Below are 21363 nucleotides of genomic sequence, written 5' to 3'. Positions count from 1 at the left end.
ATACTCTTCGAGAGGCCCATTGTCTGCCAACCCTGTATATGATCTTGGATACACTCTCCATTTAGACATACATAATTGTTTAGCTTGTTCACCCGTCTATCCGTCCCTATGGTTTTGGTTTTATATAAAGTTACTAGGTCATTCAGATGGCTAATAGTATAGGCAGACATGAAAATTTCAAGTATTTCTATCCTGTGACTTTTGCAAATCTCTGCCCTAAGGATATAATTGAAGAAATAGGCAATGGTTTATGCACAAAGTTGTTTCTAGCAGGTTGTTGGTAAAACGATTAGATGTAACAAATGCCCAGGAACAGGGAAGTGAGTCACTTATGATGCAGACTATATCCTTGGAACTAATGTTTGAGAAACCTGCTTGATGACTTAGAATTGCTTAGGATACTGGAGCAATAGATACAAAGTTTCTATCCTGAAGATTGTAATTCTGTTTAAATCTTTGGTATGCTGGCAGTGAACAGGTATTGCTTTCATGTTTTTAATGATGTCACTTTGAAAGCACAGAGAGGTTGGTTATGATGGAAAACCTCGGGTTCTGTCTGCTCCCACAGGTGGCTCCTTACATGTAGCTTCAAAATGGACAGGGCGGGGCACTTAAAAAATGAAACAAACAGTTGAATTCTTCAATGCCACACACACTGATTTTTGAAAGTTTTATTTCACAACAGGCATGGTTACAGAAGCTTCCTAGACATCCAAACAACTCACAGGATCAGTTTACTGGGATAAAGAAAGGGTTTGGTCTATAATCTCAGAGGGACAACCTCATTGACATAACATGGTTACAAAGATCCTTTTGTGTATGTTCCAGTTTGGTCAGTAGTCTGGGGTCTTCAGAGCTTGCAAATAGCCATCTAATACATGATGATTGGTCTCTCCTTTTATGGAGCAAAAGAGAATGATGGCAGTCAGGCTCAGAGAAGCAGCTCATCCGTGGGACTGCTAGCCCACGTGAGCCATGGCCTATCTACCCTGAGACCAGAAGAACCGCTCTGACCAGAGTCACGGTGCAAGGTCTTGGATAGAATGGGAGAACCAAGCTCAAATTCCTAAAAAAGGTCAGATCTCATGGACCAGTGGAGATTAGAGGAATCCTCAAGACTGTCACCCTTAGATACCTGTTGAACTTGGAATTGGAGCTGTTTGTGCAGGTCACCTTTCAGCCAAATAACAGATTGGCTTGTAAAGCAACAGTGTCATCCTTAAACAGTGAACTGTGTGAGACCAAACTGAACATTTACCCATGAGCAAAGATGAGAATGCAGGAGGGGAAGGGGCACTCGGTCAGTGGACACACAACAGGCAGAAGGGAAATCATGAAAACTGACAAACGCAGATTGTAACCAGTGAGACAGAGCAGTTTATACAGACGTCTTCAGAGGGGACCCTGTTTGGCTGTGCACACTGTCACCTAAAACAATTAAAAAAAAAAACAACCAAACTCATGCCATCGAGTCAATTCTGACTCATAGTGACCTCCTTTGGGTTTCTAAGGCAGTAAATCTTCACAGAAGTAGATTGCCTACTCTTTCTTCTGTGTGGAGTGGCTGGTGGATTTGAACCACCAGCCTCCTGGGTTAGCAGTCAAATAATAAAAGTTCCATTTCAGAGCAGGTACTGGGAGCCCCTGGCACTGCCAGTACAGGGTGGTGCTAGGTCAGCATCCCAAGGCTTTGCTGCGGAAAGGGGCTGGCATGTCCTGTTAAAAAGTTTTTGTTCAAGTTTGTTTTCATGAAGAATTTCGCACCCACCTCTCCACTTCATCACGATCAGCTCTTCCTATTACTTATGCTGAAGCAAACCTCATGTCTTTTTCTTTTTAAATACTTCACGGTTGCCATTAGTGTTTGAAGGTCTGTGCACCTGTATATAAAACTCTGCGCTCTACTTGGTTATATATAACCTGTACTTAGCATCTTTTGGGTTGGGGGAAAATAACTTGAAGGAAAATTTAAAACATTGAAAAGTGAAAAGAATAACTAATTCCCCTGTCCCTAGTCCTAGTGACCAGACACAAAGTCTTCCTTGTTTCATTTTTATCCTGCCTAGTGTTTTCCTACCGCATTCTTTTAAGTAGGGCCTATGTAGATAATTCCATCTGTGAGTGGTATGTCTAGCAAATCAGGACTCTTTAATAACAATCACAGTATTTTAAAAAAATCCTTAATATCAGCTAATCTGTGTTCACATTCCAAGATTTCCCTCCAGCGATTTTTTTTAAACAGTTATTTGATTCAGCATCCAGTACAAGAGCCACACCATCTTACTTGGTTGATACGCTTAAGTCTTTTTACTCTTAATTGTTGAAGAAGTCAGTGTTTAAATTTTTTACATTCTGGATTTTGCTGACTTGTACCCTCATGATGTCTGTTTAACATGTTCATTCTTTAAGTCCAGAAGTGTGATTATCATTTCTAGTCCTTATTACAAAGCTGTAGGCTGCCCCCAGCCAGGTCACCAACTGTGAAGCTCCTATTCAACCTGGCCACCTCCCAGGATCCCTGGGGTGCATTGCTGGACCAGTGATTTCACGGGGGGCACTGCATCTTTAACAGCATTAATGTTTTAAATACATGGAATGTTCACGTGGCTCAGAATTTGAGAGGCATTTCTGAAAGTCGCCTTCTTCAGCATTTGGCTATTTTCACAGGCAACCTGTTGTGATGTTTCTGTTTCCTTTAGTGTTGATGGGGACACCAGACAGTGCATGGGTGTGCATGCACGCACGTCCCTTTCTCACACAAATGGTTGCTACTCTATACAGGGCTTTTTTGTGTTGCCTCTGCAGTGTTTCTTGAGACTAACCCATCTGTACGTAGCTTGATCATGTTCTCTCCTCTGGCTACGTGTGCATTTTACGTGGCCAGTCGTCTGTCGGGGCTGTGGTGCTGCAGAGAATAGCGGTGCATATTGGCACCTGTGTGCCTCTGCCTAGGAAAGTCCCAGAGCTGGAGCTGTGGGGTGAGGAAGGTCTCTGCATTTGTCATTTCGACAGCAGAGGGGCTAGTTACCAAACTCCCGGGTCTGTGAAAAGGTTTCTCTGCAGGCCTTTATTTCCAGCCTCTACCCTCAGCCTGAACCTGATGCAGGGACCTCTGGTACTTCATCACCCGCAAGTGCACCGCCTCTTACTTAGGAAAAGATGTCCTCGGCACACCATTGGCTGCGCCCAGCCTGACCACACCAGGCCAGCCACAGTTTCTTGAGAATGGTTTGTGGTGTGTTTATGACAAGTGTCCAAAGCAGCAGGTTGTGTCAGCTGATTCCAGACTGCTTTTAATGTGCCAGATGAAACCAGTTTTGATTATCCCTCGCAGATGTGCAGTATGTAGTCATATACCTGCTTTGGAGTCTCGGTGTGGCTCAGTGGTGAAATGCTCGGCTACCAACTGCAAGTTGGTGGTTTGAACCCACCAGCTATTCTTCAGGAGAGAGATGAGGCAGTTTGCTTCTGTAGAAATGAACAGCCTTGGAAACCCTATATGCAGTTTTACTCTGTCCTCTAGAGTCTCTGCGAGTCAGAATGGACTCTATGGCCGTGGGTTTGGTTTGTTTTTTGTTTTGGTGTACTCACTTATACCAGGCTGGCGGGAGGACGGAAAATCAGGCTTTGCTGCCGGACCACAGGGTCCTTAAATCCAGACTCCATGTGTCGTCTAGAAGCTGTTCCCCAGTTTCTTCAACCAGAAGGGAAGCCTTCTGCCTGGGGATTCTGGCAGCAAGGGCGCCTCTCAGGCTCCCTGGTCATTGCTGCTGGGCAGGGACCAGTGCCAGATGACCATGTGTGTGGAGGGAGATCATCCAGAATGGCCATTCTGGGCCACGCTGAAAGCTAGACTGGCAGCTTATGCGGCAGGTGCCAGCAGCCTTTCAGCCACCCACCAGCCACATTTCACAGACTTTACGCTGCTGCTACTAAGCACTGCTGGGACCCTAATTTTTGGACTCAAACTTGCATCTTTTTTATAATTTAAACCTCATTTTTTTTGGTTTGGGAACCAATTGAATTAGAAGCACGTTGATGTGAAGAGAGGGCAGAGCCACCCTTGAAAGGATGTGACGGTTAAACATTGCAGTTCTCTGTGTGGAGTTAGTTTTCGTTTCAAGTTATCAGACATCTGAGTCAGTAGCCAGTTTGACTTCTGCTGAAAATGCAGATAGTTGCATTGGTTCATAAAGAAAGGCCACAAAGTGTCAGGTATCCATCCCTTGCTTGACCCCAGTCAGCGCATCCCTGGTTGGTCAGTCTGTCTGGCAGTCAGTCAGATTATGCTGCCTGGGTGATGACTCAGGCTGGTCTGTCAGGGTGTTGTCCTGGGGTGAAGGCAGGTGGACACAGTGGGTGTCAACAGTTGGTAACCTCATTGTCTTTCCAGGAGTTTCTGCCTGTGCGAGTATACGTAGACAGACATGTTACTTTCCCAGTTGATTGGTTGGAACACAGTGAAACGCTTACAGCAGGCATTTGGGTGACCGATGACAGATGCAGTCCTGTGTTCCACGCCCCCAGAGCATGTGTAACTGGGCCTCTTTCTAGTGTCCTGGGGGCTGGGTGGCATCTGAGAGCCTCTTCCCCTGCCTTGGCTGACTGCTGGATGTGTGTTTGGGGAAAGTATTTGTGTTTTCTGAAGCCACCCTGTAAACCTGTCCAGTATCTGGCTTCCTGGCCTGAATCACAGTCTGGTGGGTCACTGTCCCCCAGCTTTCTGAATCTCTGTCCACAGAGAGGACAGGTTGTTGCCATCACTTGTTCTTTGGCCTCATTTTCTTCTGTCGTCTCATCTCGCCTCAGAGATCTTTTCTGTATGTTTTGGTGGTAGATGGTGCTGTTGAATTCACCTGAATTGTTTAAAATAATGCCGACATTAGCAAGCTAATTGACGTAACCTCGGGTGCCTGTCATTACTGGTGACAGGCCACCCCTTTTGCTTGTTGGGAAGTGACGTCCTGCCTGTTTTCTCTGTCTGTGTATGTATCTGGAGCTTTTGCCTAGTTAGGCATATGCGGCGACTTAAAAATTTATTCCTTACCATTTCTTGCCACCTCTTTACCGAGGAAGCAGGTCTCCGTGTCGGTCTCTTTGGGTGACTAGTAATCCACTTCCCTGCAGCTTTGACAGCAAGCTATTGGAACGTATTCCCAGCTCTCAGTAACATTTGTTCTGTTGTTTTGTTTTTGAGGTGGAAGGGGGGACTCTGCTCTTAGGACGGGAGGGGATAACATGTGCGTGGCACAGAGACCAGTGAGTACCTCCTGTATCTCCCACCAGTCTTCAGTAGAGGGCCTTGTCACTAGCTTCCCTTTGGAGAGAGCACTGTCGCTAGGTCCATGGGTTTGTTCTCTCACTTTTCCTGACAGTGATATTGAGGGTTGGGGGTTGTCCTTTTGTGAATTTTGGAATTCAATGTGTAAATCAGATGAGACCATGCTCTGGACAGCTGGTCGGATTAACCAGCCCATTCTGACTTCCCCTGGTGTGGACGTGTTGGCTGTAGTGTAGTCTGAGATCTCATTGAACCTACCAGTTCTAAGGCACCATCAGGCCTGTACTTCCCATCCCATTGATGGGCTCGAGGTTACAGCTCTCTGCTCTTCCTGCCCAGGCGATGGACCACCTGGAGTCATTCATTGCGGAGTGTGACCGCAGAACGGAGCTTGCCAAGAAGCGGCTAGCAGAGACCCAGGAGGAGATCAGTGCTGAGGTGTCGGCCAAGGTGAGCCTGGGCAAGTCTGCCCTGAGCGAAAAGGGGCCCTAAGCGACAAGGGGTGCAGGCGGCTGTTAGGCCCTGTCAGTGCAACAGGGTGTCCATGAAGGATGAGCTCACTGCCCTGGGTGCTCCCACTACAGGGAGGCTATGGCGTAGTGGCCACAGGGTGGCTGGCTTCGCTGCTTTGCCTTCCATCCTGGGGGTTGGGGTTCCTCCTCTCACTTTCAGTGTTGTAAAGGTGCTGCTTTGTAGGACATGTGTGGTTGCTGGTCGGACTGAAGGTGCTGAATGGATCCCTCACGGTAAAGCCCCGTCATGAGGGCATGTCGCAGCATAGGGAGCAGCTTGTGCAGCAGCCGGCGGCACGGGCCTGGGCCCCACGGAGTCAGGGGCAGTGTGATGTGGTCCAGGCCACAGCGATGGCAGTGACGATTTTAAATTTGAAAACACGGATGTGATCCAGCACGGATCTTGGGCCTTTTTTTGCATTAAAGCCTTGTTTTCAGGCGTCTGCATATCTGATTCATTCTCTTCTCCTCTCAGGCAGAAAAAGTCCACGAGTTGAATGAAGAAATAGGAAAGCTGCTTGCTAAAGCCGAGCAGCTGGGTGCAGAGGGGAATGTGGACGAATCCCAGAAGACCCTCATGGAGGTGGAGAAAGTCCGTACAAAGAAGAAAGAAGCGGAGGTCTGTGGGGAGACCTCCTCAGTGTGGGGAGGGGGACTGCTGAGAGAGTGGGGCAGCCTTGCCGTCTCTGAGGGCAGCACCCTACTGTAGAGGACACGTACAACCTACCTGCCGTGAGCTCCAGGGGGATCGGTGGTGTCTGTGTGTGTCTCTCTTGAGTCCCTCTTCTTCTCTGGGATGTTGGTGGCTGTAGTTTCTGTTTAGCTCGTATGGCTGGGTAGACTTGGAGGCCCTGGTGGTGCAATGGTTAAGCGCTCAGTTGCAAATGGAAAAGGTGGTGGTTTGACTCTACTGGCTGCTCCAGGGGAGAAAGATGAGGGAGTCTGCTTCTGTGAGATGACAGCCTTGGAAACCCTCTGGGCAGCTCTCTTCTGTTCTGCAGGGTCATTGTAAGTTGAGGTTGATTGACGAGTAGGCGGGGTTTTGTGAACATACCAGGTGCTGCTCTGGTGTGAGAGATGCTTCTCTAGGGACACTGTGCTTGGGGGTTGAGTAGGGGAGTGCAGACAAGAAAGGGCAAACGTGAAGATTTGTTCAAACAAAGCTAAGTGCTCAGTGAGGTGGGACTCTTGTTTAAGAGGGGCTTTGGGTCATGGAGTACGGGGTCCTGGCCATATCTGTCTGGCCATCATACCCCTGAGTCAGTCAGCGCATAGGTCTGGCACTGTTCAGGCTCAGCCATGGTTGATAAAGTAGAGTCAGTGAAGGGGTTGGAGCTTGTGGGTGTCAGAGGCCACTGAGACTCAGTCACTTGAGACGGAGTGATGGACCTTGCAAGTGAGCCCACAGCTCATCTTCTTTCAGAAGTTGGGGTGAGCAGAGCAAGGTTGGTACCCAACTAGCACTTTAGAGCCCTAGTGGGCTGGCATCCCGTTATTGACTTCCCTAGATGAGATCTGTTCTTAACTCTGATAACGTGAAGGAGGTGGAAGAAGAAAGCAGCTCACAACGAGATGGTCTGTCTGTGTAGTGAAGGCCTGTAGATGTCCCCTCACTGAGGCACTGACCTTGCCCCATTCTTGGCAGAAGCGCTGGGCCATGTGGCTGCAGAGGCAACATTTGTGACTCAGCATCCTGAGTGACACTGCCAAAGTCCTGTGACTTTCCAAAGGGTGAAGTCCCTTGTTTTACACGGTCGTTCCATTTTGGTGACATTGGGTGGGTATTTCAGTTCTGAAAAAAAACCTTTAGTGTGTGTGTATGTGTCAGTCCGACTTCACAGGGTTAATGATGTAGGTGTGGTGTTAGGTACATAGAGGCCAGCCCAGTGTGGGATGAAGTTTTCGTGTGTTGCCTTCTATCCCTGTTCCTTAAGGTGCTGCAGGAGCTGGTGTTCGGTCTGCTCTCAGTTGCAGGCTGCGTATGTAGTAGTCAGAAGGTGTCTCCCCTTAGCCTTTTGAGGCTTTTAGAGGGGTTCAGAAGCTAGAGATGTGATTACACTGCCATTGGAAGAACAGGAGCCCTGGACGATAATTTCTAGTTACTCGGATGGTACATTCGCAGAAAAGATTGAGAAGCTATTTAATTTTTCATTCATTTTTTTATTTTGGGGTAATTGTTGATTCTCTACCCATTCAAAGTCACAACCAGGACGTTGACAGTCATGTGCTCATGAAAGACCCTTCCATCCGAGGTAATGGCCACACCCACTTCTCAGATCCCCAAACCCTCTAGTTTGTCTGGCTCCATGATTTATTCCAGGAATCAGTGGAATCTTGCAGTTTGTGTGGCCTTTCATTGTCGTCTGTTGTCACGCAACAGAATCAGAGACTTTATTTTGAAAGGTAACAGAGAGTGGCGTTTAACGTTTTAAAATCACAGGAAGGGCGGCTCATCAGTGTTTGAGATCCTGCACTTCACAGTGAGGGTCCGGGTCCTGCTCTGTCCCATCGCTCTCTGGTGGCTGCGTGCTTCAGGTGCACCTTTCAGCTCACGTTTTATACTCAGTGCACATGCGTATCCACAAGCGATATAAATTCATACCGGGTGCATCAAGCTTTTCACCACCCCACACAGCTGCAGATGTACGTGAGTGTGTACACACATATGCATGGGCATTTCACAGTCCTGCGTCTCACGTTTTACTCGGCATTCTTGGGAGATTTCCTCATGCTGCTGTGTGATTAGGTGCCTGCTCAGTCATCTTACTGCTGATGTATTATTGTTGTGTGGTGTTGAGTTGGTCAATGTGCTAGGCAACTCCATGGGACAGTGGAGAGCTGCCCCATAGGGTTTCTTAGGCTGAAATCTCTGCAGAAGGTGATGCAGGTCTTTTCTTCCACGGAGTGGCTGGAGGGTTCAGACACCACCAACTTTTTGGGTAGCAGCCGAATGCTTAACCTTGCACCACAAGGGTCCTTAATTTCACTGCAGTGGAATTCTGCTTTGTGAATATATGACTGTGCACTGGTGGTTTTCTGTGTGCTTTGTCTTTTTTCACCCTTGGAAGCAGTTGTGCAGCGAGCATCCTGACCTCTGTTGGTGTGTGATCAGGGGGCTCCTAGACAAACGCCTTGAAGGGGAGCAGCAGCCATGTGTTTCCCGTGCTCACAGATTCAACAGGGAAACTGTGGTTTTAGATGTGTGGGTGGATGGGAAGTTACTCACACCAGCTCTTCCTTTAATTTTGGTTTTTCATGCTGATGAAAACCTTTTATTCCTCTCCCTTGACAGCTGACATCTCAAGGAGCCTTTGCTTTGTCAGTCCTCAGTTGAGGTCAAAGCTAATGTTTTCCAGCTGTAGTCTCTGGGATAATATAAGGCACTCTTAATTTAATGATGGCAGCTCTTCCTTTGGATGAGTGGGTGACTGTGCCCTGCGATTGTTCCGTGTGGATCTGGAAGGGGCCTTTTCGATGGGTCACAAGCTGCGGAGTTCGGGCCTCTGGTCTCTTGCCGCTGTGCAGTGATGAGCCTTGAGGCTACGTCACTCCCCGAGATTGAACTTGGACTCCACAGAGATGTTTGTTCCATTCTGCTGGCATACTGTTTTCTCTGAAGATAATGCTAGTGCATCTGTCCTTCACCCTGTGGAGTAGTTTCCTGGCAGTGGCTGGCCATGTGGCTGTTGGAGAGCCTGTTGTTGGAAGCTACTCCCTGTGCTATGGGCCTGGTCCTTGGGAAACTTGGGCAACACCCAGGATCTCTGCCAGCTCCTCTGGAAGAGACAGGTTCCTGCTTGTCTCTCTCTCTTTTTTTTTTTTTTTTTAAATTTTATTTTGATTTGGGTGAAGATTTACAGAGTAAATTCACTTTTCATGCAGCAGTTCACATACACTTTGTCTCATGTCATTGACCAAAATTTACAATGCAACAGCTCCCCTCCCACTTCCTCCCCATAGTTACCTCTTCCCAGTGTCCATCCCTCCATACTCTTCTGCACCCTGAGCTGTCTCCCTGTGCATAAGCAGCCCTTCCTTCTCCCATGATTGTTCTCTCCAGGGTGTGTGTCTACTTGAGGTAAATGTTTAACTCACTTGCCTGTTCTTTGTTTGGCTGGAAACCACAGGTGTGGGTTCATTTCCAGACCTGAAGGGCAGCTAGGGGCCATAGTGGTTTCACCAGGCTCTATCCTGCTTGTCTCTTAAGAACATTCCTTGCTGCTACAAAGTCATGTTAACTTATTTAAAAGTCATTTTTCCAACTGCTCCAGATAGTCCCGTCAAGTTGGGTAAGTGGCAGCCAGTTCTTCATGACTCACGTGTATCTTTCTGTTCCCATTCTCCAGGAAGAGTACAGAAATTCCATGCCTGCATCCAGTTTTCAGCAGCAGAAGCTGCGTGTCTGCGAGGTCTGCTCAGCCTACCTTGGTCTCCATGACAATGACCGACGTCTTGCAGACCACTTTGGGGGCAAGTTACACTTGGGGTTCATTCAGATCCGGGAGAAGCTGGACCAGCTTAGGGTAAGATCACATGTTCTGTTACGGAGGAACCCAAGAGGTCTACCTGGCTTCCCCATCTCTAACTCTAGAATGCCCTGTGTTCTAACTCTCTAACATGCCATGAGTTTTGTACTGGAAAACTCAGATCACACCACTGTGTTCACAAGAGACCATGGCATCTCGTTGAATGTGCACCTCCTTGTTGGTAGAAAAAAATGACAGCTTCAGTCCCAGGCACCTGTAATCAGAGGCAGGGAGGGACCAGTGGACCCCAGTCTCTCCTTGGACAGCAGCAGGTATTAGAGTGGTGGCTGGACGGCAGACAACACACTCAAGCCTCTCGGAGGCTCCTTGTCTCTTAGGGTGAGGGGAGTCCTACACTCCCCTCCCCACCCAACCCCCAGCCCAGACAGCCTGTTTCTCCCACACTTCCCTTAGTTGGGGAGCTCTGGTGGCATAGTGCTTAAGGCGTTTGACTGCTAACCAGAAGTCTGGAAGTTCAAACCCACCGACTCCTTGGGAGTGTGTCCTCCCGGGTGAGCAGGAGGATATCCGAAGTGATACCGCCTCGGAAACCCAAGGAGGGGCTGCTATGAGTCAGGTCTGATGCGATGGCAGAGAGTTTGGTTTGGGGTTTGGTTTCCTTGGTTGCTGCTGTTGAATGCCTTGAGTCATTTCCAACTTGAGATGACCCCTATGACAGTAGAATTGCCTCATAGAGTTTCCTAGGCTGTGACCTTCACAGGAGCAGATTGTCAGGTCTCTCCCACCGAAGTGCTGGGTGGATTCAAATGCAGACTTTTTGGTTGATGCTGCCAGGGCTCCTGGGTTAGGCTCTGAAAGCTTGGAATCCTACATGTGGAAAAGTAAGGTTGAGCGTGTTTGAGATACTTGGAACTCCACCTTTTTGGGGAGCAGGTAGGCTTCCTTGCAAATATACAGACACACACACAGACTGTCCACAGCCCAGGGCCTCTGCACACCCAAGAAGGGGCCGCTCACTAGAGACACAGGGCTGTGGCAGGGGGAGGGGCATGGGTACCAGGGGCAGACATGTGTGACTCGCCAGGTGGAGAGAGGGAGGAGGCAGCGAGAGCCCCCACAGAATTAATTCTGAGAGGTGGTATATTCTTTCACCAGTAAGTTGGCATTTTTCTTTATAAGTTTATCACTAAAAAAGTGTAAAATCATTTCATGTTTTTCCAATAGAATATAAACAATACTGTAGTTTCATACATTCTGTCATCTCTGTTGAAGTGTTCCTCTTTAGCAGTTGGAAAATTTATATTCTTCTAAATTACATCTCTATTTCTTGTCACCTCAGAATGTTGTCCTAATGTAATCGTTTTATGCTTCAAAGCATTTTGTTATTTTTCTTAACATGTGTTTCTGCATCAGAAATTGGAATGTTGTCGTTAGTTGTTGTTAAGTGCTGTCGAGTCGTTTCCGACTCGTAGCGACCCCATGCACAGCAGAATGAAACACTGCCCGATCCCGCGCCAGCCCCACAATCCCTGCTATACTTGAGCCCATCATCGCAGCCACCGTATCAATCCATCTCCTTGAAGGCCTCCCCCTCTTTCGTTGACCCTCCACCCTACCAAGCATGACATCCTTCTCCAGGGAATGGAGAACATGACCTACAACATGACCAAAATAGCTGAGACGAAGTCTGGCCATTCTTGCTTCCAAGGAGCATTAGGGCTGCGCTTCCTCCAGGACAGATCTGTTAGTTCTTTTAGCAGTCCACGGTACTTTCAGCATTCTTCGCCAGCACCACAACTCAAAAGCATCAACTCTTCTTCGGTCTTCCTTATTCATTGTCCAGCTCTCACATGCATACCAGGCGATTGGAAATATCATGGCTTGTGTCAGGCGCACCTTAGTCCTCAAGGAGATATCCTTGCTCCTCAGCACTTGAAACAGTTCCTTCGCAGTTGACTTTCCCAATGCTACATGTCGTAATTGGAATGTATTGAATTTAAAAAAAAAAATCTTACTTTATTTTTTTTTTTTTTTTTTTAATTGGAATGTATTGAATTAAAAAAAAAAATAAGATTTGAATATTGAAAAAAGTAAGTGCTTAATCTAGAAATCGAGGATTTTAGTTTTTTGTGGCTAGGGGAGGGTATTAAACATCACAGATGTGATTTGTAAACTAGCAGCACAACGCACTGGGAGTGTGTCTGGAGGACAAGGTGGGTGGCTGGGCCTTCTGGCCTGAAGTAGCATTGGGGCTACACACATCAGTCCTGTTCCGAGACATTTGCATTGGAGGGCCACACACAGGTCAGATTTGAGTAAGGCCTTTCTTCTGTCGGGTGGAAGGGAAATGGGCTGAGGATGGAAAGGAGACAGGGCCTAGAGCACAGGCCTGTGTGGTGGTCTTTTAGGAAGGAGCACGTGGGGACACCAGATTCCTCGGAAGCACTGCCCCTTGTGTGCCCCGATCAGGTGAGGGTTTGGCGGTGGAGGCGGGAAGGGCCCTGGAGGTGTCTTGAAAAGAAAGACTTCTCTCAGGCCCTGCTAGCTCACTTACCTGAGAGGACACACTCCACCACAGGAAGCATTTAGAAGAATCCTCTTGTTCTCATGTCCTCTCTGATAGCTTGGAGTCCTGAGGGCGGGGCTGTGCTGAGTCCCTGTTTGTCAGTGCAAGGCCCTCCTGCCTCCCTGTTGTTCTCCTTCCTCTTGACTCAAGAGCAGTGGAAGTTGCTGGGTTTTGAAGGTGGTACTGTGGGTTCATGGCACCCCTTGGCCTGCTGGCCCCACCAAGGGTCTAAACCAGCAGGAGCTTCGCCACAGCACCCACCTGTGTTTTGATTCAGCATACCTGTTACATTTTAGCACAAAGCCTGTGGGGTCCTTTGGGTAGTAAACCAGCTTTCTGGGTTGCTTCTGTGATCTACAAGTGGGGTACCTCTGTGCACATGTACTTTGTCCCTGAGTTTATAAAGCGGGGTGATGAGGCGTGTTTGCTTTTACTGTTGATGGCAGTGAATGAGTGAAGTAACTCTGGTTTGTAAGTTCTCTGTGCTAAGCTGTGTTCTGACCTCATCTTCTCAACTTCTCATTTATGTAGAAAACTGTGGCTGAGAAGCAGGAGAAGAGAAACCAGGATCGCTTGAGGAGGAGAGAGGAGCGAGAGCGGGAGGAGCGGCTGAGCAGACGGTGAGCATCGCTGATGGACGCTGCCCTGCGGTAGGGGTCTGCCTGCGCCGTGGCCACAGAGCTGCTCAGAAGAGCGCTCAGATGCCTAAGAAAGCAAGCTGTTGTGGTGACTGACGAGTGGTGACCCAGTGTGTGTCGAGTACAGCTGCTCCATCAGGTTCTCCAGACTGTGTTTCCAGAAACTGGTCACCAGGCCTTTCTTCGGGGCACCTTTGTGGGTTCGGTTAGCAGTGGGGTGTGTTCCCTGTCGGCGCCACCCGGGGCTCCGTTAAATGCCTAAACATCCAGTGAGAGAAAAACAATACAAGGCATGGTTAATGGACAGGATGCCTGGCTGATCCCATACCTGAGCGCATGCTGCTCTGTGCAGGCGGGAGAGGGCACTCGTCATAGGAACGTGTCTGCGCCACAGGCAGACTGGGTGAAGTGTACACTGCCCAGGGTGACGTTCCCCAGGGGCTGCAGGGGTGTGGCCCGTCCCTCAGAGCCCGAGTGACGGGTGTTTTCCCCTTTCCAGGTCTGGATCAAGGACCAGAGACCGCAAGAGGTAGGTGGTTTCCAGAGTAACTTTCCCAGTCATGAGTGTTTTCCTTACTACTAAGTGGCTTGTTGTTGTTATGTGTCATCGAGTCAGACCTGACTCATAGCAACCCCTCCTTGGATTTCTGAGGAGGTATCACTATAGAAGTAAATTGCCCCATTTTCCTTCTGAGGAGTGGCTGGTGGGTTTGAACCACCAGCCTTCTGGTTAGCAGTCAGGTGCCTTAGGCACGACGCTACCAGAGCTCCTGAGTGGCATTTGGCAGGTAGGGCAGAGAGCAACATTGAGACAAAGGCCCTCTGGTCTTTGGTGGGGGGGGTGGACTGGACCAGTGAGCACAGAGGAGGAGGGTCATTAAGCCGGGGGCAGGGCGATGGTGGCTGGGACCCCGCAGGGTTCCCTGGTGCAAACGGCTTCATTGGGTGGCAGTGGGGTGGGTCTGCTAGGCAGTGACAGGAATACTTGGAGCCCAAGTTTTAGATGCCAGGGCAAGGGGAAACGGCACTGAGAGAAGAGGGCATCCGGGCAAGGCCACCTGGCTTCTGGAGAGGGGTGTCTGGGGGGCGGTGGGTGTGACAGGCCTGCAGGGTGCTGCAGGACTTCTCTGCCTCTACCAGGTCACGCTCGCGAGACCGGCGTCGGAGGCGCTCGAGATCGGCCTCCCGCGAGCGGCGGAAGTTGTCCCGGTCCCGGTCCCGAGACAGATACCGGCGCCACCGGAGCCGCTCCCGGAGCCACAGCCGGGGCCATCGCCGGGCCTCCAGGGACCGGAGCTCGCGGCACAAGTAACTACCCGCCTCCCTGGCTGCTGCCGCAGGAGCGATCCCTCTGCTCCTGGGTTTGCTGGGCTCTCAGCAGGCCTGTAGCCACGCCTGGTCTGCTAGGGATGGGGCTGGCCTCCGGGCTGTGTGGAAGAGCTCGCTCCCCACACACAGCGACACTGTCGCGCCCCGACGTGTTAGCTCCGCTCCCTGAGGCAAGCAGACACGGCCCCACTCAGCCCCACTGTCGGCGTTCTCACGTGTGTGGAGTGGGTCACACTACCTGTGCGTAGTTGCCTCACGTTCTCCTGTGCTCCCTTACATCTTAGTCAGCGATTCTGGTATTAAAGTCTCTTCGAACCTCACTTTTCAGTGGGTTGCATGAGTCGGCTGGTGCCCTGACCTACACAGCCCCTGGGGATGTGGTAGACGCTTGCCTTCGCCATCCAGGGTTGAGGGCTGACTTGTTGGCACCTGAGCCTCTGGTTCCCCTCCCCAGGTTCTCCCGAGAGCGAGCTTCAAGAGAGGAGGAGTCCTGGGAGCGAGGGCGGAACGAAAGGGGCACCACGGACTGGAGGCTCGAGGGCTCCAACGGGAAGGTGGCCTTGCGGAGGTCGGAGGAAAAGGAGGCCGGCGAGATCTGAGCCGCTCGGCACGCTGTACATAGTCTGACGAACGTCCGACAGCCCAGAGTCACCCTCTGTCTGCTGGCTGCTGCGTACCTTTTGTAGCGTCAACTTTGTATTGTGTGGGAGCTAGCTGTGACTTTGTAGAGATGTACAGAGTTGCTTCTGTGTTTGAGATTGTGTTGAGTAGGAATAAATAAACCCAACGGCTGCCTTGTTTCCCACCCACCCGTGGTGGGGTCTCGGCTCTTCCCTCTGCGCTTGGAGACCTCGCCGAGAAGGCCGGGGCACACAGTAGCACTGCCCTTCCTTCCCGGGGTGGGTGCTCCCTCCACTTTTCTGGAGTGTTACTGTCTGGGCCTGCGTTTGCAGTGATCATGTCATGAAGGTGGTACCAGCCTGACCATTCGTGGTGTTTGCAGGCCTAGGGGTACCCCCTTGGTCTAGCTGGTTTGGGGCCATGTGAGGGCACTGCTGCAGATCTGTGACAAACAGTTTCCCACTGTGGCCTGTTGTCCTGCCCCAGGAACATGCGCTCCCTCAAAAAACATTACCCCCCTCAGGGCTAGCCAGCTATAGGGCCTTCCCTGAGCAGCCCTGGCCCAGCCTCACCGAGAAGGGGGGCTACAAAGGGGGCCGTGGACCAGAGCACTTTGGTCCAGGTGATTTGCAGGTGTGATTTTTTCCTTTTTTTTTTTTAAACTGTCATCTTGCTTAAGAGTTGGATCTTGGAATACAGGGTTTGCTGCTCCTGCTGGCATCGCGTCCAAGGGTCTGGCCTTGTGTTTCTGTCTCTCTCCCCGGCCTGTGAGGTGTGAGACCACCGCCCTCCACCCCTCAGAGCTGCCACTGCTGAGTGGTTTATACCCTTTCTATCTGGATGTTGATTTTGGGGTGTGGACAGTCAGCGGTGTATCTCTCTCTGTGTGTTCTGTCCACGTGGGCTGTAACCGGTCCCCACCCCAGTGCTCTCTGTCCTTGGCTGTCGTTCACCCCAGGGGAAGGTTGTGGCCATGGAGAGCCCTTGTGAACCCCCCCCCCCCCCCTCCAAAGGAACCACGAGCAGCAGGTCCTGGCCTCAGAAGACCGGGGTCTCCCCCCCAGTGTTCCCTTAGTGCAGTCAGTCCTGACTAGTTCGACCTCAGTGCTAGTAACTCCCTGAGGGTGAGTCCTGTGGGGCCCTCCACCCAGGGGACAGCCCAGGCTGGGGCAGAACTGAAAGGCCCTGGTGTGAATGACAGCCCATGGAGCTCACAGAGGCAGTGGGGAAGGTGCAAGCTGGAGGAAGCCAGGTAGGTCAAGGAAAGTCCTGGATGTGGAGGGACCAAGAGGGGGAAGACTGAGGTAGCTGGTTCCTGGTTCTTGGTGAGTGGGCAGCGGGTGCAGAGGTACAGTCCTGACTAGGACCCCTACCCAGAGGGCCCTGCCCCACCTAAGAACCACAGTCCTCCACAAGGAATCCCAAACCAAGAAGGGACATGGGTCAAGGGGTGAGTACTTACACAAGTAGGGGCATGGGAGCTGACAGGCTGGGTGCCTGCTGTGCAGATGTGGGGTTTAAGCCATGAAGGAGAAAGTGTGGGTGGTTAATGGGCTGTGATGGCTCCAGAGGCCAAGGCTGGAATGGCTAGTGGGTCCCCACACTGCAGTGGCCTGCTGGACACCAGCAGAGAGCCATGGGACACACGGGGCCCCAGTAGCTACTGGAGGGATCAGATAAGGACGTTGACCTGGCAGCCACCTGTGGGCAGCTCGACAAGTACCAGGCCCCCTTGAGCTGGAAACCAAAGCAGCCCTGCTGTCGGCTCAGAACGGAAGGCTCCCTCAACCCCTGGCCTTGGCCTAGGTGCCAAGGGCCCCTTGAGGGACAACTGTGAACAGGCGCTGCCCCAGTGAGACGTCTTCCTGTTGCCAGCCAGCCTGTCCTGAGCCCCAAGGTACCCTGCCATCCCCAAGCCATGCCAAGATGGGTAGCATCTGCCAGCTGTGTGCTCAGATGTCTGTCACCCACGGAGCCAGGCTAACACACCCTTGGGAAGCCCAGCCCAGGCCTGGAATTTGCCCCCAGTGCTTGCCTTTTTGGTGGGAGGCAGTCTATCAATGACAAGGCCACTGGCAAGTTTCAGGGGATCAGCACAGGGGTGCCACCAGAGCCCATCGAGGAGGGGATCCTTCTTTAATTTTGTGGGGTGCCAGCTGGAGGTGCTGGCGTGCTGGCTGGCCTGGCATCTCCCACCACGTGGCCTGTGGCTGTGGAAGGAGCTCCTGGCAGGGACAGAGCTGGGAGATCCAGGGTTGATCGTGGAGCGGGCACAACCCAGGGCAGATGGTGGCAACAGTTGCACCTCCACACATGGGGTGCCCCATGGGGCGCACACAGATGTTCCACAGGGGCTCAACTTGGGTTTTCTGTCCTCTGAGCCTCATTGCAGATGTTTGTTGGCTGTGGGGCTGAGTCTGTCCTTCCCACTGTTATTTTCTGTGGGGTTATCTGACTTCAAAAGAAAGGGGGGAGTGGGATTTGGGAGTCCGGCTTGTATAGTAGGGGCAGTAATCTTTGGTCTGCCGAATGTGGGAGACAGAAATCTGTCACTGTTAACTTCTTACCCCTCTACCCCACACTGAAATGTTTTTTCTCTTTACAAAGTCCCATCTGGCTGCTTTTACCCAGTGTTATTTGTAGGTACCATTTCTTGTTACGTGCCATCGAGTCATTCCGGACTCGGCGACCCCGCCTTGGGTTTCTGAGGCAGTATCACTACGGAAGTAGATTGCCCTGTACCATTTCTTAAAAGCCTCTAAATGTGCCTCTGTGTGTGCTTCTGTGTGAAAAAGAGACTTTGTATGTGTCACATGTGACCTTTCTGTACCTCAGTCTCCCTCTGTGGGCAGTGGGAATTAAAGGAGTGAGTAACTCTTGAGCCTGAGATGCAGGAAGTGGATCCTGCATTGCTCTGATTGGTTTTATGGGGGCGCCGGAATTTACCAAGAGACATTGGCCCCTTCTCCTGAGGAGGGCGGGGTGCTGGGGCTAGACCTGCATTCCTCCACCACAGTCTGTCAAGGAGGGGCTGTCTCCCCAGGCTTTCCCATCCCCCTAAACCCCCAGTACGGGTCACTCTTAGCAGGCTGGGCCCCCTGCAGTGGCGGGCGGCAGAGAGGCAGTTCCACAGCGCGCCGGCAGGGGGCGCGGCTCCCTAATGTTCACGGAGGCGTGCACCCACGGAGGCGTGGTCATGGCAAGCGCTGCTCAGCCGGCTTGGAGGCCCTACCACGTTGCTCCCCAGGGACTGTCGGGTGGAAGTTACGGGACACAGCATTTGGGGCCGCGCCCCGTTCCTGTGCCCACCCCGTGCCCCATCCAGAGAACACGCCAGGCAGGCTGCGGCCTTGGGGGCTTTACTCAGACGTGGGGAGGCTGCTGGGGGCGGGGCCTAGGGTGCTGTCCTGTCACCCCTTCAGCGGTACTGGGAGACCAACGCCGAGGTCACGTGGTGCAGGAACTTGTCCAGCGAGGCCTGCATGGCAGGACTGAAGTCCCCGGGGTAGTGGCGGGCCAGGGTCACCAGCAGGCAGTGGCAGAGGAGCTGCAGAGTACAGGGTCCTCAGCCCCCCAGCTTCCCGCACGGGGTGTCATCACCCCTAAACCCTGGCGGTAAGGAGGACCGTTCCTCCGGGACCTCACCTGGAAGTTGACGGGGTCCACCCTCAGCTTGCGCGCGTGCAGGTTGCTCAGCTCAGACAGCGCGCCCGGCAGGTCGTCTAGGTGGCCGACAGCGTGGGTGAGCGCGTCTGCCACCTTCCTGCCGTGGGCCTTGACCTGGGCCGACCCCGGGCTCAGGTCCAGGTGGGGGAAGTAGGTCTTGGTGGAGGGGAAGGCGAGGAAGGTCCTGCGGTGGAGAGGACAGTCGGCGGCCTCCCTGGGGCGGATGTCCGGGAGAAGGGGCGCCCCAGAGGAGGGTTCGGGGACGCGCCGAGCGGGTGGCCAGGGAGCCACACCCAGGGCAGCTGGGCAGGGCCTGTGCTCACCGCTCCAGGGCCTCGGTGGTGTAGATGCCCACGTTGTCGCCCATTTTCCGCCACAGCGCGCACACGGCCTCCCGCTCTGCCGCCGACAGCGCCATCGCGGACCGGGGCTGCGCGCTCCGCGTCCCAGCAGCGCGGCGCAGCCCGGGACGCAGCCAAGCGCCGCCCCGGAGGGCGCCCCGCCCAGACCGAGCCCCGCCCAGAGAGGGTCTCGGAGCGCACGCTCTCCCGCGTCGTAGTCGCCCCGGAGCCCGAGGTCCCGGTCGCTTTGAGGGTCCACCACAGAGGAAATAGCATCTAAAATGTGTGCTAAGAGACAGCCCTGGTTTTAGCCCGGATTTCGGCCGGGACGGGCGTTCGCCTGCGTCCCCTGACTGCCCCTCAGCACGTTTGCTCGCACGTCGTAAAGTGACCAGAGTTCCTTGCCGGGTCCATGTGCGAATTCAACGAAAATAGCTGTCAGGTGCTGTCTGGTTGCACTGGTTCCTTTCAGTGCAGTGGATACTTATTGAGGGCCTACCATGTACCCCAAAAACAAGAGCTAGCTGACACCCATGTAGCACACATTGGGGGCCAAACCCTACCCTAAACCTTACCAAAAACATGTGGTAAAATAGACCTAACCTAAAACTGGCCATCCAAACCGTTTAAGAGTGGCAGTTCTGTGGCGTGAAGCCCGCTCACTGTGGCATGCAGCCATCAACACTATGTAGCTTCAGAACTCTTTTCCTCCCACAGGAAACCCTGCACCCATTTAGACAGTCTCTCCCCAGGGCCCTAGCAACCACTCATTTCTGTCCTAATGGCTTTGCCTACTCTGGACATTACACGTGAATGGGCTCATCCGACGTGTGCCCCCTTTGTCTGGCTTCTTTCACACAGCAGTGTGAAATCAAGGTTCATATATGTTGTAGTGTGGATCAGGGCTTCGTTCCGTTCACGGCTGGGTGGCGTGGACAGAGCACAGTGTAGTAACCCATTCCTCAGTATGGCCACTTGGGCCATCTCTGCACTTTGCAAATCCCCCCCATTTTTCCTAATAAAAGAAGAATGCCTGCCCCTTCTTGGGGACTCATCAGGTACCACCATGGTACTGAGCCCTCACAGAGGAGGGAGCCTGCAGGAGTCTTGGACTTGGAAGAAAGGGCGCTGCCCTGGCAGGCCTGGGAGAGATGGCAGGTCCAGCACGCCCAAACTTTCCCTCAGATGTGCCACATGGACCTGCCCAGTGAGTAGAGAAGGACCAAGAGGTGTGGGCCCAACCGGGCCTCCAGGGTCCTGGTTCCCCTCTCCACTAGGGCATAGGTAGGTGCTAAGCTGGGCTCGAAAGTCAGGCACCAGGCTGCGATGGCTCAGGATGTCAGGAGGGACAGTTGTGGGGGTGGCAACAAGATAAAAGGGGCCCCTCCACAGGATTGCGTGGGCCCACAGGTGCTCATCCTGTCAAATTGTATGTAGACTGTGACAGTGTTCAGGAGGCTTTGGGGAGACTGATAGGCAGAGGCATCCAGGGTGACTCCCTACGGGGTGGCTGCTGTGTCCTCGACGTGGTCCAGCACAGGAGTCCCGCGAGATGCAAGGTCTGGGGTGGGCGACCATCATCTCCCAGCTCGAATGTGTGTGTGTGTGTGTGTGTGTGCGTGCGTGCTCGCGCAGTGAAGTATGAGGGCGGAATGAATTCAGTGAGCCTGCCTGTCCTGGGAGTAAAGGCGGGAAGGAGCCCTCCTGTGGGGGTGCTGTCCTGCACTCTCCCGGCGGCCCACCTCTCTGCTTCTCTCTCCCTGCCCCAGCCACCTCAGAGGGACGGCGGCCAAGCAGAGACCCCCACCCACCCCCGGCACATTCGCAGACACACACAGAGGCCAGGCCACACCAGGCTGCCACCCACTCAGACTTTATTCAAAGTCTCGGAGGCATGTGCAGGGAGGAAAAGGAAGGCCAGC

General features: G+C 52.3%; 2 protein-coding genes across 2 annotated transcripts in view; one reads left to right on the top strand and one right to left on the bottom strand.

The window, feature by feature from the left end:
• The window catches only part of LUC7L (LUC7 like), a 23723-nt gene extending 8311 nt beyond the window's left edge, over positions 1-15412 (top strand). Inside the window, exons 4-10 of the mRNA XM_007957446.2 lie at positions 5621-5731; positions 6269-6412; positions 10140-10316; positions 13378-13466; positions 13984-14013; positions 14625-14792; positions 15268-15412. Of these exons, the coding sequence (XP_007955637.1) occupies positions 5621-5731; positions 6269-6412; positions 10140-10316; positions 13378-13466; positions 13984-14013; positions 14625-14792; positions 15268-15412 (864 nt within the window). The remainder of the gene's footprint in view (positions 1-5620; positions 5732-6268; positions 6413-10139; positions 10317-13377; positions 13467-13983; positions 14014-14624; positions 14793-15267) is intronic.
• A 3440-nt stretch (positions 15413-18852) lies between these two features.
• Positions 18853-19518, bottom strand: HBQ1 (hemoglobin subunit theta 1). The gene is made up of 3 exons (XM_007957444.1): positions 19424-19518; positions 19080-19284; positions 18853-18981 (listed from the first exon to the last, which is right to left on the bottom strand). Exons 1-3 carry the CDS (start codon positions 19516-19518, stop codon positions 18853-18855), a joined length of 429 nt encoding a protein of 142 aa, XP_007955635.1.
• Between the last annotated feature and the right edge of the window lie 1845 nt (positions 19519-21363).

This window comes from Orycteropus afer, unplaced genomic scaffold, assembly GCF_000298275.1.
Source record: "Orycteropus afer afer isolate SDZICR_OR568_19922 unplaced genomic scaffold, OryAfe1.0 scaffold00751, whole genome shotgun sequence".
Taxonomy (NCBI): domain Eukaryota; kingdom Metazoa; phylum Chordata; class Mammalia; order Tubulidentata; family Orycteropodidae; genus Orycteropus; species Orycteropus afer.
This window is presented reverse-complemented; position numbering and strand designations above follow the sequence as displayed.